The 14,262-nt window shown below is 41.6% G+C and overlaps 1 protein-coding gene across 9 annotated transcripts in view; it reads left to right on the forward strand.

The window, feature by feature from the left end:
• The window catches only part of SCAI (suppressor of cancer cell invasion), a 48,594-nt gene extending 34,569 nt beyond the window's left edge, over nucleotides 1-14,025 (forward strand). For 5 of the 9 annotated variants that reach the window (XM_040605896.1, XM_040605897.1, XM_040605899.1 and 2 more), the window contains 5 exons: nucleotides 436-517; nucleotides 5,349-5,421; nucleotides 6,973-7,146; nucleotides 7,366-7,466; nucleotides 8,565-14,023. In XM_040605896.1, coding sequence (XP_040461830.1) covers nucleotides 436-517; nucleotides 5,349-5,421; nucleotides 6,973-7,146; nucleotides 7,366-7,466; nucleotides 8,565-8,714 — 580 coding nt within the window. In that variant the 3' untranslated portion in view covers nucleotides 8,715-14,023. Of the gene's footprint in view, nucleotides 1-435; nucleotides 518-5,348; nucleotides 5,422-6,972; nucleotides 7,147-7,365; nucleotides 7,467-8,564 lie in introns of all 9 variants that reach the window. The other 4 variants (XM_040605894.1, XM_040605891.1, XM_040605895.1 and 1 more) reach the window with 2 other exon arrangements.
• The last annotated feature ends 237 nt before the right edge of the window (nucleotides 14,026-14,262 follow it).

Consider the following 14,262-nt stretch of genomic DNA (forward strand, 5'->3'; position numbering starts at 1 on the left):
GAATAAATTGTCTTTAATGGAGAAACATGTATCAAAGCCTCTGGAATTCAAACTCTTTAGTGCAGGACATCATAATGTAGATTGACTTGAAGTTGAACAATTAGAAATGAATATGCAACTCTACATGATGCTTTAAACACTTAAAAAGTATTAATGTGACGTAACGTAAATTATTTATTACGGGAAAACTTCAAATTGAAGGTGGATGACTTCTGAAGCAGATAAAATAGCTCTTATTGCTGTCCAATAGCCCATAATATAAAGAATACCAAATTAGTTTTGCATTACTCTCTGAGGATGAATCTGAGGATGGGACGTGGGGCATCTGCTTGCTTTTCATCTGGACACGGGCAGCTGTGTATCTGAGAAACTTGTGCACTCTCACAGCTTTGCAGCATTTCTAGTGCTCTGTGAAGTGTCCCTTTCTCTTTTCAGTCTTCACCCTGGAGATCTCTACCCTTTCACAAGAAAGCCCCTGTTTATCATTGTGGACTCTTCAAACAGTGTTGCCTATAAGGTAAGGCTCTTGAAGGCAGCTCCTTGTGTGATAGGACACAGTGTCAACCCCTAGTTAGCTTACACTTTTAACAGGCAATTTTTTTAAACAGTTTGTATTCAGTCTTTCTTTTCTTTTGAGGTTGTGCATGCTAGTCAGGATCTGATCCTATGAATAGGAACAAGAAGGAGAAGCACATGAACAGCCGCTCATTGGAAAGTAATAAATCCTCCTGGAGGGAAAAAAGGTTCAAGATTTCCAAGGTCTCTGGTGGGAGGTTTATTTTTGTTATATACCAAAGACAAATCTTGGTGTGTGTGCATGTGGGAGGGAGATAACTAATCTGCTTTTTTTTTTTTCCAGTCATCCAACACTCAGTTGCTTTTAAGCAGCAGAAAGGAGTCAAAGCATTGAGCCTGATCTTATAAAACACAGGGTGTCTGTGTCTGAAAAGTATCTGAACCAAGGACATAACAAGACTCAAATTAGCATCCAGTGTTACTGTAGAGTGGTATATGCTTGGACAATGAGCCTCCCTCCTAGGGTGCTATGGACTTACAGTAGAATTACTCCATGCCAAATCACCTTTGGGAATCTGCAATTCGGGTAATACAGAAGCAGGCGTTTTCAGTCTTAGTTGCCAGCTGAATCTGGATAGCATTACATTTATTCATTCATGAATGGGATATTAAGAATGTGCTGTATCTGGGGAAAGTGCCACTTCCTCATGTCTTCCTTTTTATAGCTCCATTATGTGCAGTGAGAAAAGTGAACGTTCGCAGCTGCATTTCAGAGGAGGAATAGGGACGTCTAGTGGCCAGATGAACTTGTTCCTTGTTCATTATCCATAGTCTGTGTCATTTGTTTTAAAGGCATTTGTTGGCCAACAAGAGGTGCTAAATCAGTGATCGGTATGATTCAGAATAGTTCTCTATTGAGCCAGGCAACCTTTACCTGACAGTCAAAATAATGATCTGGCCTCTCTGTAGGGCTTTTGGTTTATTGTGTTGTATTGCATTTCAAAGGGCTTTTAAAATACTACTGCGTTTAACTGCACCGCACTAGATTTCAGTGCAAATCTGCTTTTTATTAAATTCCCTTCCCCATTTAAAGGGAGGGAAGCACAATTAGTAGAATGATTTACTTGTCTTTCTGAGAAAACAAGCATTTGGTAGGGACTTACTTTCCTGTGCTCTTTTCTGACATTCATTCCAGTGTATGTTTCAGGTGAAAAAGTGTGGGTTGGGTTTGGTTTGGTTTGGTGTCGTATCCTCCCCCTTGCCTTCTTCTCTGGTAGAATTGCCGAAAGATGTCAAGTGGATCAGCCCTGTAAGAGAGAGTATGGGATTCCTGGTGATCCTTAATTCAAATACAGCTCTGGACATACTGGGGCTTTGTGGACAGCTTAGAGCAGAGGATCTTTTTGAGGTGATTGATTCCCACACATAGATTTGTAATTCTCATGAGAATATAACTCAAGTGTTTACGGTAGAATTTGCTTTTTATATTGCATTTAAATTTGATATTTAAATTTTCTTCAGATTTTGTGGGCGCACAGTAAGCAAAAACTAACCTCCATTTAGTTTCTTGTCCTTGTTCTGCAGTGAGCTGACCATCAGTAATGTAAAATACACCAGTGCTCCATCTCTTAACCACACAGAGCAGCTGGCATGGGAGAAGTCCAACCCTGCCTGTATTGTAAGGAGTATAGAAATGTGAGTTTTGGAAGTACTTCAGGGCAGGATTATGGAAGTGGCTGCTAGGAATTCCAACCCAGATCAGAATTGTGTGGGTACAACTGTGAGGAGTCTAAAAAGAGAAGGGAGGGTGTGTGTGCGCATGGACCCCTATTTAAAAAAATGTATTCAGTGTTTGAAAACTCAAAACAGTCTACTGCACCTAGGCAGATAAATGTGTGGGGATGGGTTTAGGTGTTTTGTTTGTTTTCAGGTGAAGGAAGATGGCACAGCTCTCAATGTCAGTATTTTCTAGCCCTTGTAAATTCCTGTCTGTCATCATTTTGAGTGTTCTTACGTGCTTGGTTCCTTGTCACCAGACTATACTGATAGCGCTGTCCTGTGGTTGTCCTCTGGGTGTGTTGTGAGATGCTTTGTAGACTCAGGCAGTGGCACAAACAAAGAGGTTCTGTGCAACTGCCTGAGAAGTTGAAGTCAGTGGACTGACTTTTTTCCACATCACTGCTCTGATCTTTTCTGATAGGACAGTAGCTATCCTGACATTTAAATGTCACTGCTAGCAACGCTGGCAGTAACAGCAACTGCTCACACATCTTTTTCTACAGCCAGTTTCTGCTCTCCTGCATGCATTCTCATCCTCTCCCCTTCTCTGGAGGGCTTAGCTGGTGATGACTGAAAGTCCTGCCAGGAAGTGACTTGCCAGTTTGTCAGATCAGCGGCGCTTGAATAGCTTCCACCCCTATATATTTAGCTGGAAGTGGAAGATAACTGCAAATCGAGCATATCTACTTAAAGCTGTGAATTTTTTCTAACACTTCCATTTAAATATAGATGGTTGTGTTCTTGAAGGTTACCACTGTATACGTGGATAAAATAATATTTTTAAATCAGTATCTTTTTGCAGCTGTGGTTGTCTGAGATTATGGTCAAATGAAAAGTCTTAAGAACCAAACCAAAACAAAACTCTGGCCAGTAAGAATGCAAGGCCTTGTCAGTGATGTGGTGTAAATACTCAGCTTAGTAAAGCTTACATGTGAAGTGAGTTCTTTTGGAGATGATGGATAGTTCTTTTTTTGAAAGGAGATGTATATGATACGCATTTTAAAAAGCAGCAATGCTTCTGTTGGGAAACTTGAATTGAATAATAAAGTAAAAAAACCAGTCAATTTTGAAACAAAAATATGTTTTCACCTTTTTTGGAGTTGGCCATGTGCTGAAAAGTAGGGCACTCCTTACCTGGAGCTACTATCCACATCTAGAGTGCAGGATAGGTTTTCCTGGTGTGCCTTATGGTCCTCAGCTCCCAGCCATGGCTGTGACATGCTCCTGTGCCTTGGCTACGTGTGTGCCCACAGTGCTTTTCTGTGGAAATCAGGAGCAGAAGTGGTGGGTGAGTGAATCCTGGTGTTCGCTTGGGCTATGGTAGGCCTTTGTGTCTGGGAAAGAGCTGAGATGGCTACTCGGAAGCTTGAGAGTCTGGTCCTTCTGGATCTGTAGTTCAGATGTAGCAAGTGGCATGAGCTGTCTTCCAAAGAGCGCGTTCTGTGCTAAACAGTGTAGTTTCTCCCCTTTGCAGGACTTACTAGCTATGTTGACTTAACCTCTGCTGGGACAGAGTCCAGAATGATCTCAGATACTGTCAGTGAGTAATACCTTTCCTGAGATATATGAGTTACCCTTGGTTTGGCTTTATAGCTGTAGGCTGTGTTTAATTGCATTGTCATTTCTACTGATGGAGAGTGTGCTTTGGTCTCTAACCGGGTGGTACAAGACAGAATTAAACATGTGAATCGGCTCATGAATACTAAGTATATATGTTACTTGAACACATGTAACCTGCCAGTGTGTATTAATTTCAAACTGGCGATGTCTGGGGTGACTTCTGGAGATTTAAATGTTTCTTTATGGTACAGTTTTACTAATTACTGGTCTGGCCTGCAGTTAGTGTCTTTGTGGTAATAGTCTTTGTTCTTCATTAAAGACCAAACCTTAGGATCTAGCATTATAAATCTCCCATGGGCTCTTAATGAAATAGAAGGGGTTTTAGGACTAGTCAGCACTGTCAGATATGGGAGATGTTTTATTTTGATTAGACTAGATTACAGTCTCTATTATTTAGCAGATTTAGATTAAATAAATTCAGTGAAACTAATTTAATTGAAATATACTGCCTGGAAGGGACGGTTCCATTGGAATTAAGCAGAAGCCAGAAGGAATTAAAAAATTAGCTTTTTGATGATTCTACACAAGCAAATACTTCTGGTGATGTATACCTCACGTTTGTAACCTGCCAAATTGTAAGAATACAACCTGCAGACATGTGTGTTGCACTCATGTGCTCTGATGGGATGCAGATATATGATCCTTTACATTTTCTATGGCTTTGCAATCCTTCAGTTTTAAGAAAGCTGTTTTGGTGAGACATATGACAGCTAATGAGGTTGTGTAGATGACTTTTTGAATCGCTGTACCCGCCAGACAGATACACAGTAGGACTGTTACCAGGTAAATGTTGGTAAAACTGGACAATAGTGGTATTTGAGGTTTCTGGAGAAATTCTTATGCAGCAGGACACTTAGGCAATCTTTAAGGTGCTGGTGGAAAGTGCATGGAATGAGTATTGTAAAATGAGGGTTCAGTATAGTAGATGTTAAGATTATGACATACTTGCTTTAAAGTAAATTTATCTTGAAACTTCTGTCCACTGGGCTCTTCTCATCAGAAGTAGTTCCTCCTGCTAGAAAGAAAAAGGGAAAGGAATCACTTTGACTGGATAGTTCAGCTGGTATTGAGGAAAGATGCTAAATCTTTTTTGACCTGAAAACCAATAGCTTTCAATTTTACTGCAGAACATGATTTTTTTTTCCTCAAGTAATGTATTACTACTGAAAGCCACATCTCCATGGAATTAGTGTGCTATCAGTAGCAGTGAAATGAGAGAATTATAATTCCTTTAAAATATAATGGGTTATATTCCTTCTGTGCTGTGATCTATAAGTAAGTCAACTTGTCAGGCTTACTGCCAATGCTGAGCTGTGTGATGGGCATTAGTGTGTTCTCTGTCATTAATAGTCTTTGTTTGTACCCTTAACCTGCTGAATATTCAAAAGCAAGCGAAGTGACCATCAATACTTCAAAATTCTTATCTGTTACAGAATTTCACAAACTTATTTGGACAACCATTGGTGTGCTTGCTTTCTCCAACAGCATATCCAAAAGCATTACAAGGTATGTGTAATACTGCATTTCCTAACAAGCTGTAGTTGCATCATATATCTATCCTAAAAGAATATAACTTTGATTCTTCAGGAAGAGATAGCTTTTCATCGCTATGCAATCCCTAAATCAGATTAATGTTCCCTGAAGTAGTGTGATAAACTTCAGTTACGGTTTATGGCCAGTAATTTATTCTAATGATGATATTTCTACGAGTAGCTTCAACAAGTGCTAGAAGGCAAAGTTGTTCTACATGGAGACCCAGAAAATTGCCAGCCCAGTGCTGGGGTGATGGTGATGATGATGATGACTTTAGGTAGCTTTATTAGTCCCAGAAAGTGAGCAGAGTCAGTGAAGGTATCGGCTTTTAAATGCAGGGTGTAGAGCAAAACCTTCTCATCTTGTTCTGATTTTGGAGGGTAAGTTAAGGAAAACCATTGGCTTTGTATGCCTTGGGAACGTGCTTTTGTAGTAGGAACAGGGAACGAAAGATGTTCCTCGGTCCTTGTGACTACTATAAAATATAAATAGTTCCAGACTTTCTCATTGGAATTTGCCATGTTAGGGTTATTATCCATCACAAGACAAGTACAAAGCTCTAGCTTAAGCCACACAAAGTGATGTTATGCAAGTATCATGAGAGAATGTGCAAGAAGCTGAAGCTTCTAATTTGTTTTGAAACTTCCTGTTATTTAGCTGAAAGTGACGTAGAAGACAAGTACGGTAATAATGAATCCTCTTTAAGCAGAAACTCTGGAAAGTAGAACTAACTTTATAAAATACTGGATGTTTATATTGTGTTCGTGGACCAATCAGGAAGGTCTTGCTGTAGTTCTGAGGGGTGTTACACTACACTACAGCCTGTGCAGAGACTTCGTAGCTGAGCCCCTGCGTCAGTGTGGCATTGTACCATCCATGCTGTGTGCCCAAGTCCTGAAAAAAAAATGCACCAAAACAAGTCAGAAATCCAGGCTGATAAGGAAGTGGCCTTACTGTTTGGGCACATGATCGTATGGGTATTGCCTTTCTTTTTGACTTCTCAGTTGACTAAGATGAATCTTGGATGCTGTGTATCATGGAGTAATTAGGCTTTAGGATATTGTGGTGCCCAACAAAAGGGCAACTGTGTAGACTTGGGGGTTGTGGTGTATAGGTTCAACTGCCTGGTCTTTTTTAATGGAATAAGAATGTCCTTGTTTAATACTCCTCTTTAGGATTTATAACCAGTATCTTCTACCAGTTGTTTCAGTTACGGTTTTTGTGTTCAAGTTTTATGCTCAAAATGAAGACAGGCCTCCCAAAATTCACAAGAAAATCTCATTTCTCTTGGTGTTAATGCACATCTCCGGTAAGCCTTTATTGCTAGTCAGTGCATCATCTTGAGAACAGATCTGCCAAAAGAGGAGAGAAGATGTAACTAACACAAAGGAGTAGTTCCTCTGTTACAGAATTTAGTGGGTGAGCAACTTCATTCCGTGGCAGGGACAGCTTTTTTGGCTTCATGTGCCAAATGTATCTCCTTGTCTATTGATTTTTTTTTTTTTAATTTTTTTTTTTTTTTAGATCAGTCTCAGCGGGGTAGCCTCTTCACACTCTTTCTGAACAATCCTTTAATGGCATTCCTATTTGTCTCTGGATTATCAAGCATGCGCAGAGGATTGTGGGAGAAGTGTCAAGATTACCTTAGAAAAATCAACCGAGATATTGCCCAGCTGCTGACCCACTCCCGATCCATAGGTACGTGCCTACTAATACACAACTGAACCTTAGCATGCTACTTCAGCAGATGCTGGGGTTTCTTGCTCAGCCTTTCCAAGGGACAGAATAGTGAATAAGGGGAATGCACAGGAATTCATAGCTGTTTCCCCTAAGTTGATTTTTTAAAAATGTGTTTGTTTGTTTATTTATTTATTTATTAGGCCTCTCTAAACTGAGTTTTCTTTGCCTTCACTACAGATCAGTCCTTTCTTCAGTTTTTTGGGGATGAATTCCTTCGCTTGCTTCTAACAAGATTTATCTTCTGTTCCGCTACTATGAGGATGCACAAAATTTTCCGGGTATGCAGGGTTATCTATCCCTTTGTGAGAACGACAATCCAGTGCATACAGAACTGCAGTGCCTCGGGATGGAAGGGTTTTAGGGCTAAGCATATCACTGTGACTTCAGGAAGATAACTGATGCTCACATGCTAATGCCTACCGCTTGTATTGAATCTGTGCCTTTGTATCTCTCCAAAGGCATATGAAGCCTTTGACTTGCTGAAGCCTTATTCCTCTACATAAGTAGCAGACACGCTCTAATTCATTTATGTCACCCTGAACAGCCTTGTCAGCTAGAAAAATTCCTCTTAATTCAAGATTATTATTTCTACACAACTAAAAAGGTGTAGAACAAGAATGTAAGAGGAAGTGGGGAGGAGTGGAACGTTACTGCTGCAAGTATTCTAGTGTGAATGGATTTTGAAAGGTCTTTGAAGTGTAAATGAATAAGTTAAACAGGAAAATGGTTATTTTCCCTCCCTGTTGGTTAATGCTGTGCCAACAATGAAGTAGGCTTCTGGATCTACACCATTTTATATATGTGAGCACTGGCATATAAACGGCCTGCTCCATTTTAAACACCACAGAAAAAAATGACAGTTGAAGCACAGAAAGGTACAGTATTCACCTTGTCTAACTGCAGACATCTAGTAGCTTTCCAAACCTAAGTTAGCTACCTAGGCTTCTCTGGTGTCAGGGAAAAGAAGCAGGTCTTCTGTTAGTGGGGAGGGATTTGCCCCCAGTGTCTTAGATATTTGTTTTAGGATGAGATGAATCTCCCACTGGAGATGCTTACATGTCTGTAATTTCAAGAAATCAACTCCAGCCTATCAGGTAGGTATATGTGAAGTCTTTTTATCTATTTTTTTGTGTTTTTCCTGGTTTTTTGCTATTATTACCCATCTTAGATGAACGGGCGTTTTTATTGCCACTATGACCATCTCTGAGTCAAAAAATGAAAGAGAAAACTGAAAATGCTAGAATATTTTCAATCTATGTGGCATGCTAAATGGATTAGGGTACCTCTTAGGTGAAATTGGCCTTTTGCAGTCTTCTTCATAAAGAGTGTAAAAAATAAATTAATGTCTGATGCTCTTTGTTTTCACTGTCATCTAGCAGGAGACTCGAAATTATCCAGAATCTTATCCTCAGCTGCCACGAGATGAAACGGTGGAGAACCCTCACCTCCAAAAGCACATTTTGGAGCTGGCTTCCATACTGGATGTTAGGAATGTTTTCCTGGAAAACACCCTCGATGACTATTAAAAGAAACTGTCTTACTGCAAAGGGGATTCTCTGGCCACAGATTTTGAATGGTGCAGTTTTATAATGTGAAAATCATAAAAGGAAGTACTTGATTTTATTTTTAAATTTAGGACCGTTATTTTAAAAAGTAATAATAAACAGCTGTTAGTTTAGCTGTTCCATTCTGTATGGGGTCAATTTTATAAGCAGAGGTTTTCATGTCTTTTAAATGGTAAAGAATCACTAGAGGTTTATTTCTGGTCTTGTGGCTAGCAACCACATTTCCAGCAGCTGATCCTAAGCATAGAAGTACTATTGGTTACCTTTAGCCCACATTTGTGGAAATCCTTTATTTTTATACAATTTTAAGAAATTGGAAAAAATCAATAGAAAAACAGTATTTTATCCCCAAAGAGTCTGGATTTTAAATGGTAAGGATGGAACCACACAGTACAAACCAACAATAGCAATAAAACAGAGTCCTTCATAACAAATATATTTTTTCAGTCTTAGGCAAGTGAGTAGACAAAACTGTGGACAATGAAGTTGCATTTGGAGCAGTGGGTTTGAAGTGAACTTGTAAAGATACTTAATGCTCCCTATAAATTGAATGCAGCGATTTTATGTAAGAAATTTGTACTGTTGGCCAAGGACACAATTTCCACTCTGCCTGATTGGGCAGACGGTTAGCAGATTAACAAATTACACAGCTAAGAAAGCTAGCCGCCATCTCTCGCTGTAATATGGGTCATCTTGCCATTTGTATTGCTGCCGCAATTTTCCAGGAGGAGGGGGTGTTCTTAATTTTGAGGTACCAGATAGAAATTCTTACATTTGCAGCTAGTGTTATCCCTCCTTTCTGTGTGTGGATGGAATGTGTGGCTCCCACAGTGTTACCAGTCCCTGACAGGAGCTGAAAGAATGTCCCATAGGGTGCTGAATATAAGCCCTTTATCTGACCCATCTGCGATGGATCCCAGTGCCCTAAGAGAGATGCTGACACTCCTCTTGCAGGTTAAACAAAGTGGGTGCTACCGTAAAGCCCTGTTAAATTTTTTGCATGCCCACCATTGCATCTCAGTCCTATCTTTGAACCAGTGAAACTGAGGGGCCATAATTACATGTGGGAGTGCTACTGGCTCCCTCAGCCCATAATGCTGAGTCTGGGTATGTTAAGGAGTACAGCAGCCTCTGTAAAGGCTTATTCTGACTGCTGGGAAAAGTGCTTGCAGACTCATTTGGACTGTACTGCCTTCCTTGCAGAGCTAGAGGACCTTTTGCAACTCCTGACAGCGAAGGTGTGAGCAAGGAGAAGGAAACAAAAATATTTTAAACTGTTAAATGGAAAAGTCTGTTGTCACTCTCCCATGGGCTGCTAGAAAAGAAGTGAAAGGACGAGTCTAATCAGTGCTTCTATGTTGAACACCAGCCATGCCTCTGTTTTCAGGTGGAAAAAATGTAGAACTTGGTGACTACCATAGTGTCACAGTAGGCCTGTTTGCAATGCCGTCATACAAAGTATATGATCTAGTCAGCCAGAATAGTGAAGGGCAGCAGGTCAGCACTGGCGGACCCCATTCAGCTGAGGAGAGCACAGTATGGAACAGCAAGAATTGCTGGAGTGTAGGTGGGAAGTTTGCATGAAGGTTCTTTGTAGCTGGGCTGAAGCTTATGCCATCCATTCTTTAATTTCCCAAGTGTAAAAAATTCTATGAATGCTAGTGTTTGTTCTAAGCAGTCTTGGCGCTGGTATATATTGAGCCCCCCACCACTTGGTGCTGCTCTTTGGACTATGGCAGGACTTCATTACCTGGGATGTGGAGTTCATTTTAAAGAGTGTGTGTTTGTGTGTGTGCATGTGTATTCTAGGCGTTTGTGTGTATATGTACAATACGCATACATCTACTGGCTGGTGTAAATTGTAAATATGTATATATGTATAGGTACTTGTATATGTATTAAAAAGAATGAAACACTACAATGTCTATATACAAAATTTATATATACACACATACGCCATTTTGGGTGCATTCCACAAGGTGTTGCAGACCATCTGTGGTTGTAGTAAAGGTTATGGCTCTTCTGCCATTGTGATTGGCTGTTTCTAGGGCCTTATGCTTGGACCTTCAAGTCACTCACAATTGATTGCAGGTACAGGAGACCTTAGTTAGCCAGGGGAATGAGTTCTCCTGTATGTATTACAGTGATTCATATATTCTTAACTGTGAAGCTGATGATCTTTCTTTCTGGTAGGAGGTCCTCAGTTATTAAAATATGGGATTGCATGTAGAAGCTGAATATACAGAAAGCCTTTAATGCAGCGTCAAGAGACAGGTTATCTGTTACCCTGGCTGCTGCTGTCCTTCCACATGCAGCGTTCAACTTGCATGGAAAAGGGAATTTAGTTTTCCCCAGCTCACTGCCTTTCATCCAAATGCTTTTGTTTTGTTTTAGCTTTTGCTTTGATCAAGCGATTCTCATTTTGGTTCCATATTATCTGGAGAAGAGTATGCTACTTCTAAGTTTAGCAGTGATGGTGATTCCATAAGTGTGGGCTGGAGAACCTCTGTGGGACGTTGCTTGTTAACTGACTGGGAAAGCCTTGGCAGACCCAGTCTTCATTTTAGCTGGGCTGAAGCGAGGAGTCCTTGCTTATGATCTGTGAGGCTTCTAATCTACTTTGCAGCCCTAAAAAGAGGTTCTGTTTGCTTGTTACCAAGGTAGATCTAATCAGAGGAGAATGCACGTAAAAAAAATAAAACAAAAACCTGAAGCTAGAATGTAGGAGGCGAATATAAGGCCATGAAAATTAGTTCAGAGGTTGAACTTACAAGCGATGACTGTCCAAGTCAAAAATTCATTCTTGAGGTCCCTCATTCTCTTCTTACCTACTGACCTTTTGTTCAGAAGGTATGCTGCTGGTAGGGATACGCGAAGATAAAGATTTAACTCCTGTTTTGTGGGTAGGAGTATGAAATTGTACTTTGTAACCAGAAGGCTGATACCCTCAGTCTGCTCTAGCTGTAGATGAGATGAGTATCTGGTCTTGGATTTTGAGCCAGCCCCCTCCCTTCCTACCCAAAGCAACTGCGTTCAAGATGAAAATACTGGTATTTCCCCCTCCAAGTAAAAGCTTGTCTTGTTTGAACTTATTAAGTCATTCTAAACTTGTGCTACTGTGTGCTGTGGTCGTAGGTACCTTCTTGATGTATGCTTGTATGTATTGAAGAACAATTCGGTTTATGTATCTAGCAGTCCTCAGTGTGGAAGTGAAGCAAAGACTGAACCATTTTTAAGTGAGAAGAGAGCAAATTCCTTTTCTTCTCAGGCCTAATGCCTCCCCTCTTGTCTCGCTTTCCCTTTCTCCATATATCTTTATTGCTTATGTTAGCAGAGATGACTTGCCACCACCAGGCAATACTGAATTCAAGCGGTAAATTGTGTATGTAATACATCGAGAAAAGAATGTGAACTGGACTGAATGTGTCCTTACTGGACTACTGCTGCCAAGCTCCCTACTTACTGCACGTGGTATGTTCAAACGAATCCTCCTCTCGCAGTAGGCACCTCTGTATTCCCGTTCAAACTGGCTGGAGAACATCTAGCCAAAGTTACTGCTGTTGTCTTCTGTTTATTCGCCTTTGACTTCTCAAAATAACAATGACAGGGGAATACAGGGTTATGAGTCTTTAATGCTCTGGTTTTTAATTACTGTTGGGATGTGATGTGTCATTTTGCTTCATGCGCAAGCTAAATGGAGCACTAACTTCTCTGAGCTGTGCAAACTGGACTTGATCCCTGGAGTGTTTTCTTGAGAAATTTCAGGACAGTTTATTTGGGTATTTCATCAGAATAATAACTGTCAAGTGGTGACTTACTAAACCCTTCAAGACTATTCCCCAGGGAGATGTGCAGAGATGTCTTTTAAGGATCATAAGAAATAGATGGGGGAGAAAGGAAATTAGGCTTTGAATAATCATCTTCAAAAGCTACAACTTCAGTAGCTTTGGTCAGGCTTCTCCAAGGACGGGATGGAAGTGCAGCTCTGAGATTCGTCCCTGGCATGCTATTGTGAAGCACCTCCCCTGCCCTGCTGCCTTCCTTGTGCTGTAACTTCATGCTGTGCTTCAAGTCTGCTTTTTCTTGAAAGCTAAAAAGCTTGGAATCTGTCTGAACAAATTTTTTGTCTTGAGGCTTCTTTTAAAATCTTTATTGATGTTAGATTCTTCAGCAACTGTTCTGACTACAGACCACCAACGATAGCAGTGGCAGAGCCCTCATTTAATCCAGCCCGTTCCATGGGAAATGGCTGCTTCGTGTCAGTAGCTGATCTGTGGTGGCTGCAGCAGCTCCCGGGGACTGACGGAGCTCTGCAGGCAGTAACAGCAAGGGTAATGTTACGAACTACGCAGGGGGTAAATCTAATACACAGCTGAAAGCTGCTTTGTGCAACTTGGTAACGTTAGAGTCGCTGCAGTCAGCCTCTGTGTGAGGGATACTGGCACAGAGGACAAGGGTGAAGATCTCCAGAGCAGAGAGATTAAACATTCCTGAGGTGGCTCTCTTACATTTTTAATATCTCTGACTCTTAGAGCAATACCGTTTCTGTGACCAATGTGTTGAACATCTGGATGTCCACAAACAGAGCAGGGGAGGAACGCATTGGACATGTGTCTCTCCTTTTATATTTAGGAATGAAAGTAAACTTTTTGCCCTGCCCCCTCCAAACCATTGCTCTGTCAAGACAGAGATTAAGTTCAAGATTTCAGAATCTGACAAATCTTTTGGGGGATTAAGGACCATCTCTGAATTCGTATTGACTATCCCAGCTGAAAGAGCCTGGTTTCATCTGGGTTGAGAGCAGATTTCACTGCACTTTGCTGGCCCGGAGGAGCCCCTGAGCAGTGCGGATCTTACCAGGTCCACCACCAGCAGCGGTTCCTGCCAGGGTGAAACCCTGTCGTGTCTGCCCTACTGACTTAGCAGGTTCCTTTCGGCATGTGTTTGTCACCACTGTCAGTTGTCGGTGCCTGGTTCAGGAGCAGGATTTGGCCTTGGGAGGCTGGGAAGCACAAGTTGTTCTGTGCTGGCGGGAGGGATGCGGGGAGCAGGCGGGAGGCGCCAGGGCTGGGGCGCAGGCCCCGAGGGCTCTGCCTGAGAATCAGATTATTTATTACCCAAAGTAATTTTATAGTGAATTGGTTGAAAGTTATTTTACAGCCATGTGCCTGTATATCCTATTTTGGTAAAAGCAGATATTTTACTTAAAATGTGAGAGAGATATAAATAAACTTTTTTGGTGCAAATAACCGGTTTTTTTGCAAGAGATCTGTAAACCGCCAAGGCGCTGTGATCCCGACGCTCCGGCGCCGCTGTTCCCGGTGCCGGGAGGAAGGCGGTGTGGCCGCTGCCGTGGGAGCTGCCGGGCGGGGGCCGGGTGGCGGGGCCGCTGCCGCCGCGCTCCGGAGCACACGCCGCCCCGGGCCAGCAGTGCCCCACCGGGAGGCCAGGCCCGGCGCCGCAGGCCCCTCTCAGTGACTTCGAGCACGTTTCTGTACGCGCTTGTTGC

Source organism: Falco naumanni, chromosome 9 (assembly GCF_017639655.2).
Source record: "Falco naumanni isolate bFalNau1 chromosome 9, bFalNau1.pat, whole genome shotgun sequence".
Lineage (NCBI taxonomy): Eukaryota > Metazoa > Chordata > Aves > Falconiformes > Falconidae > Falco > Falco naumanni.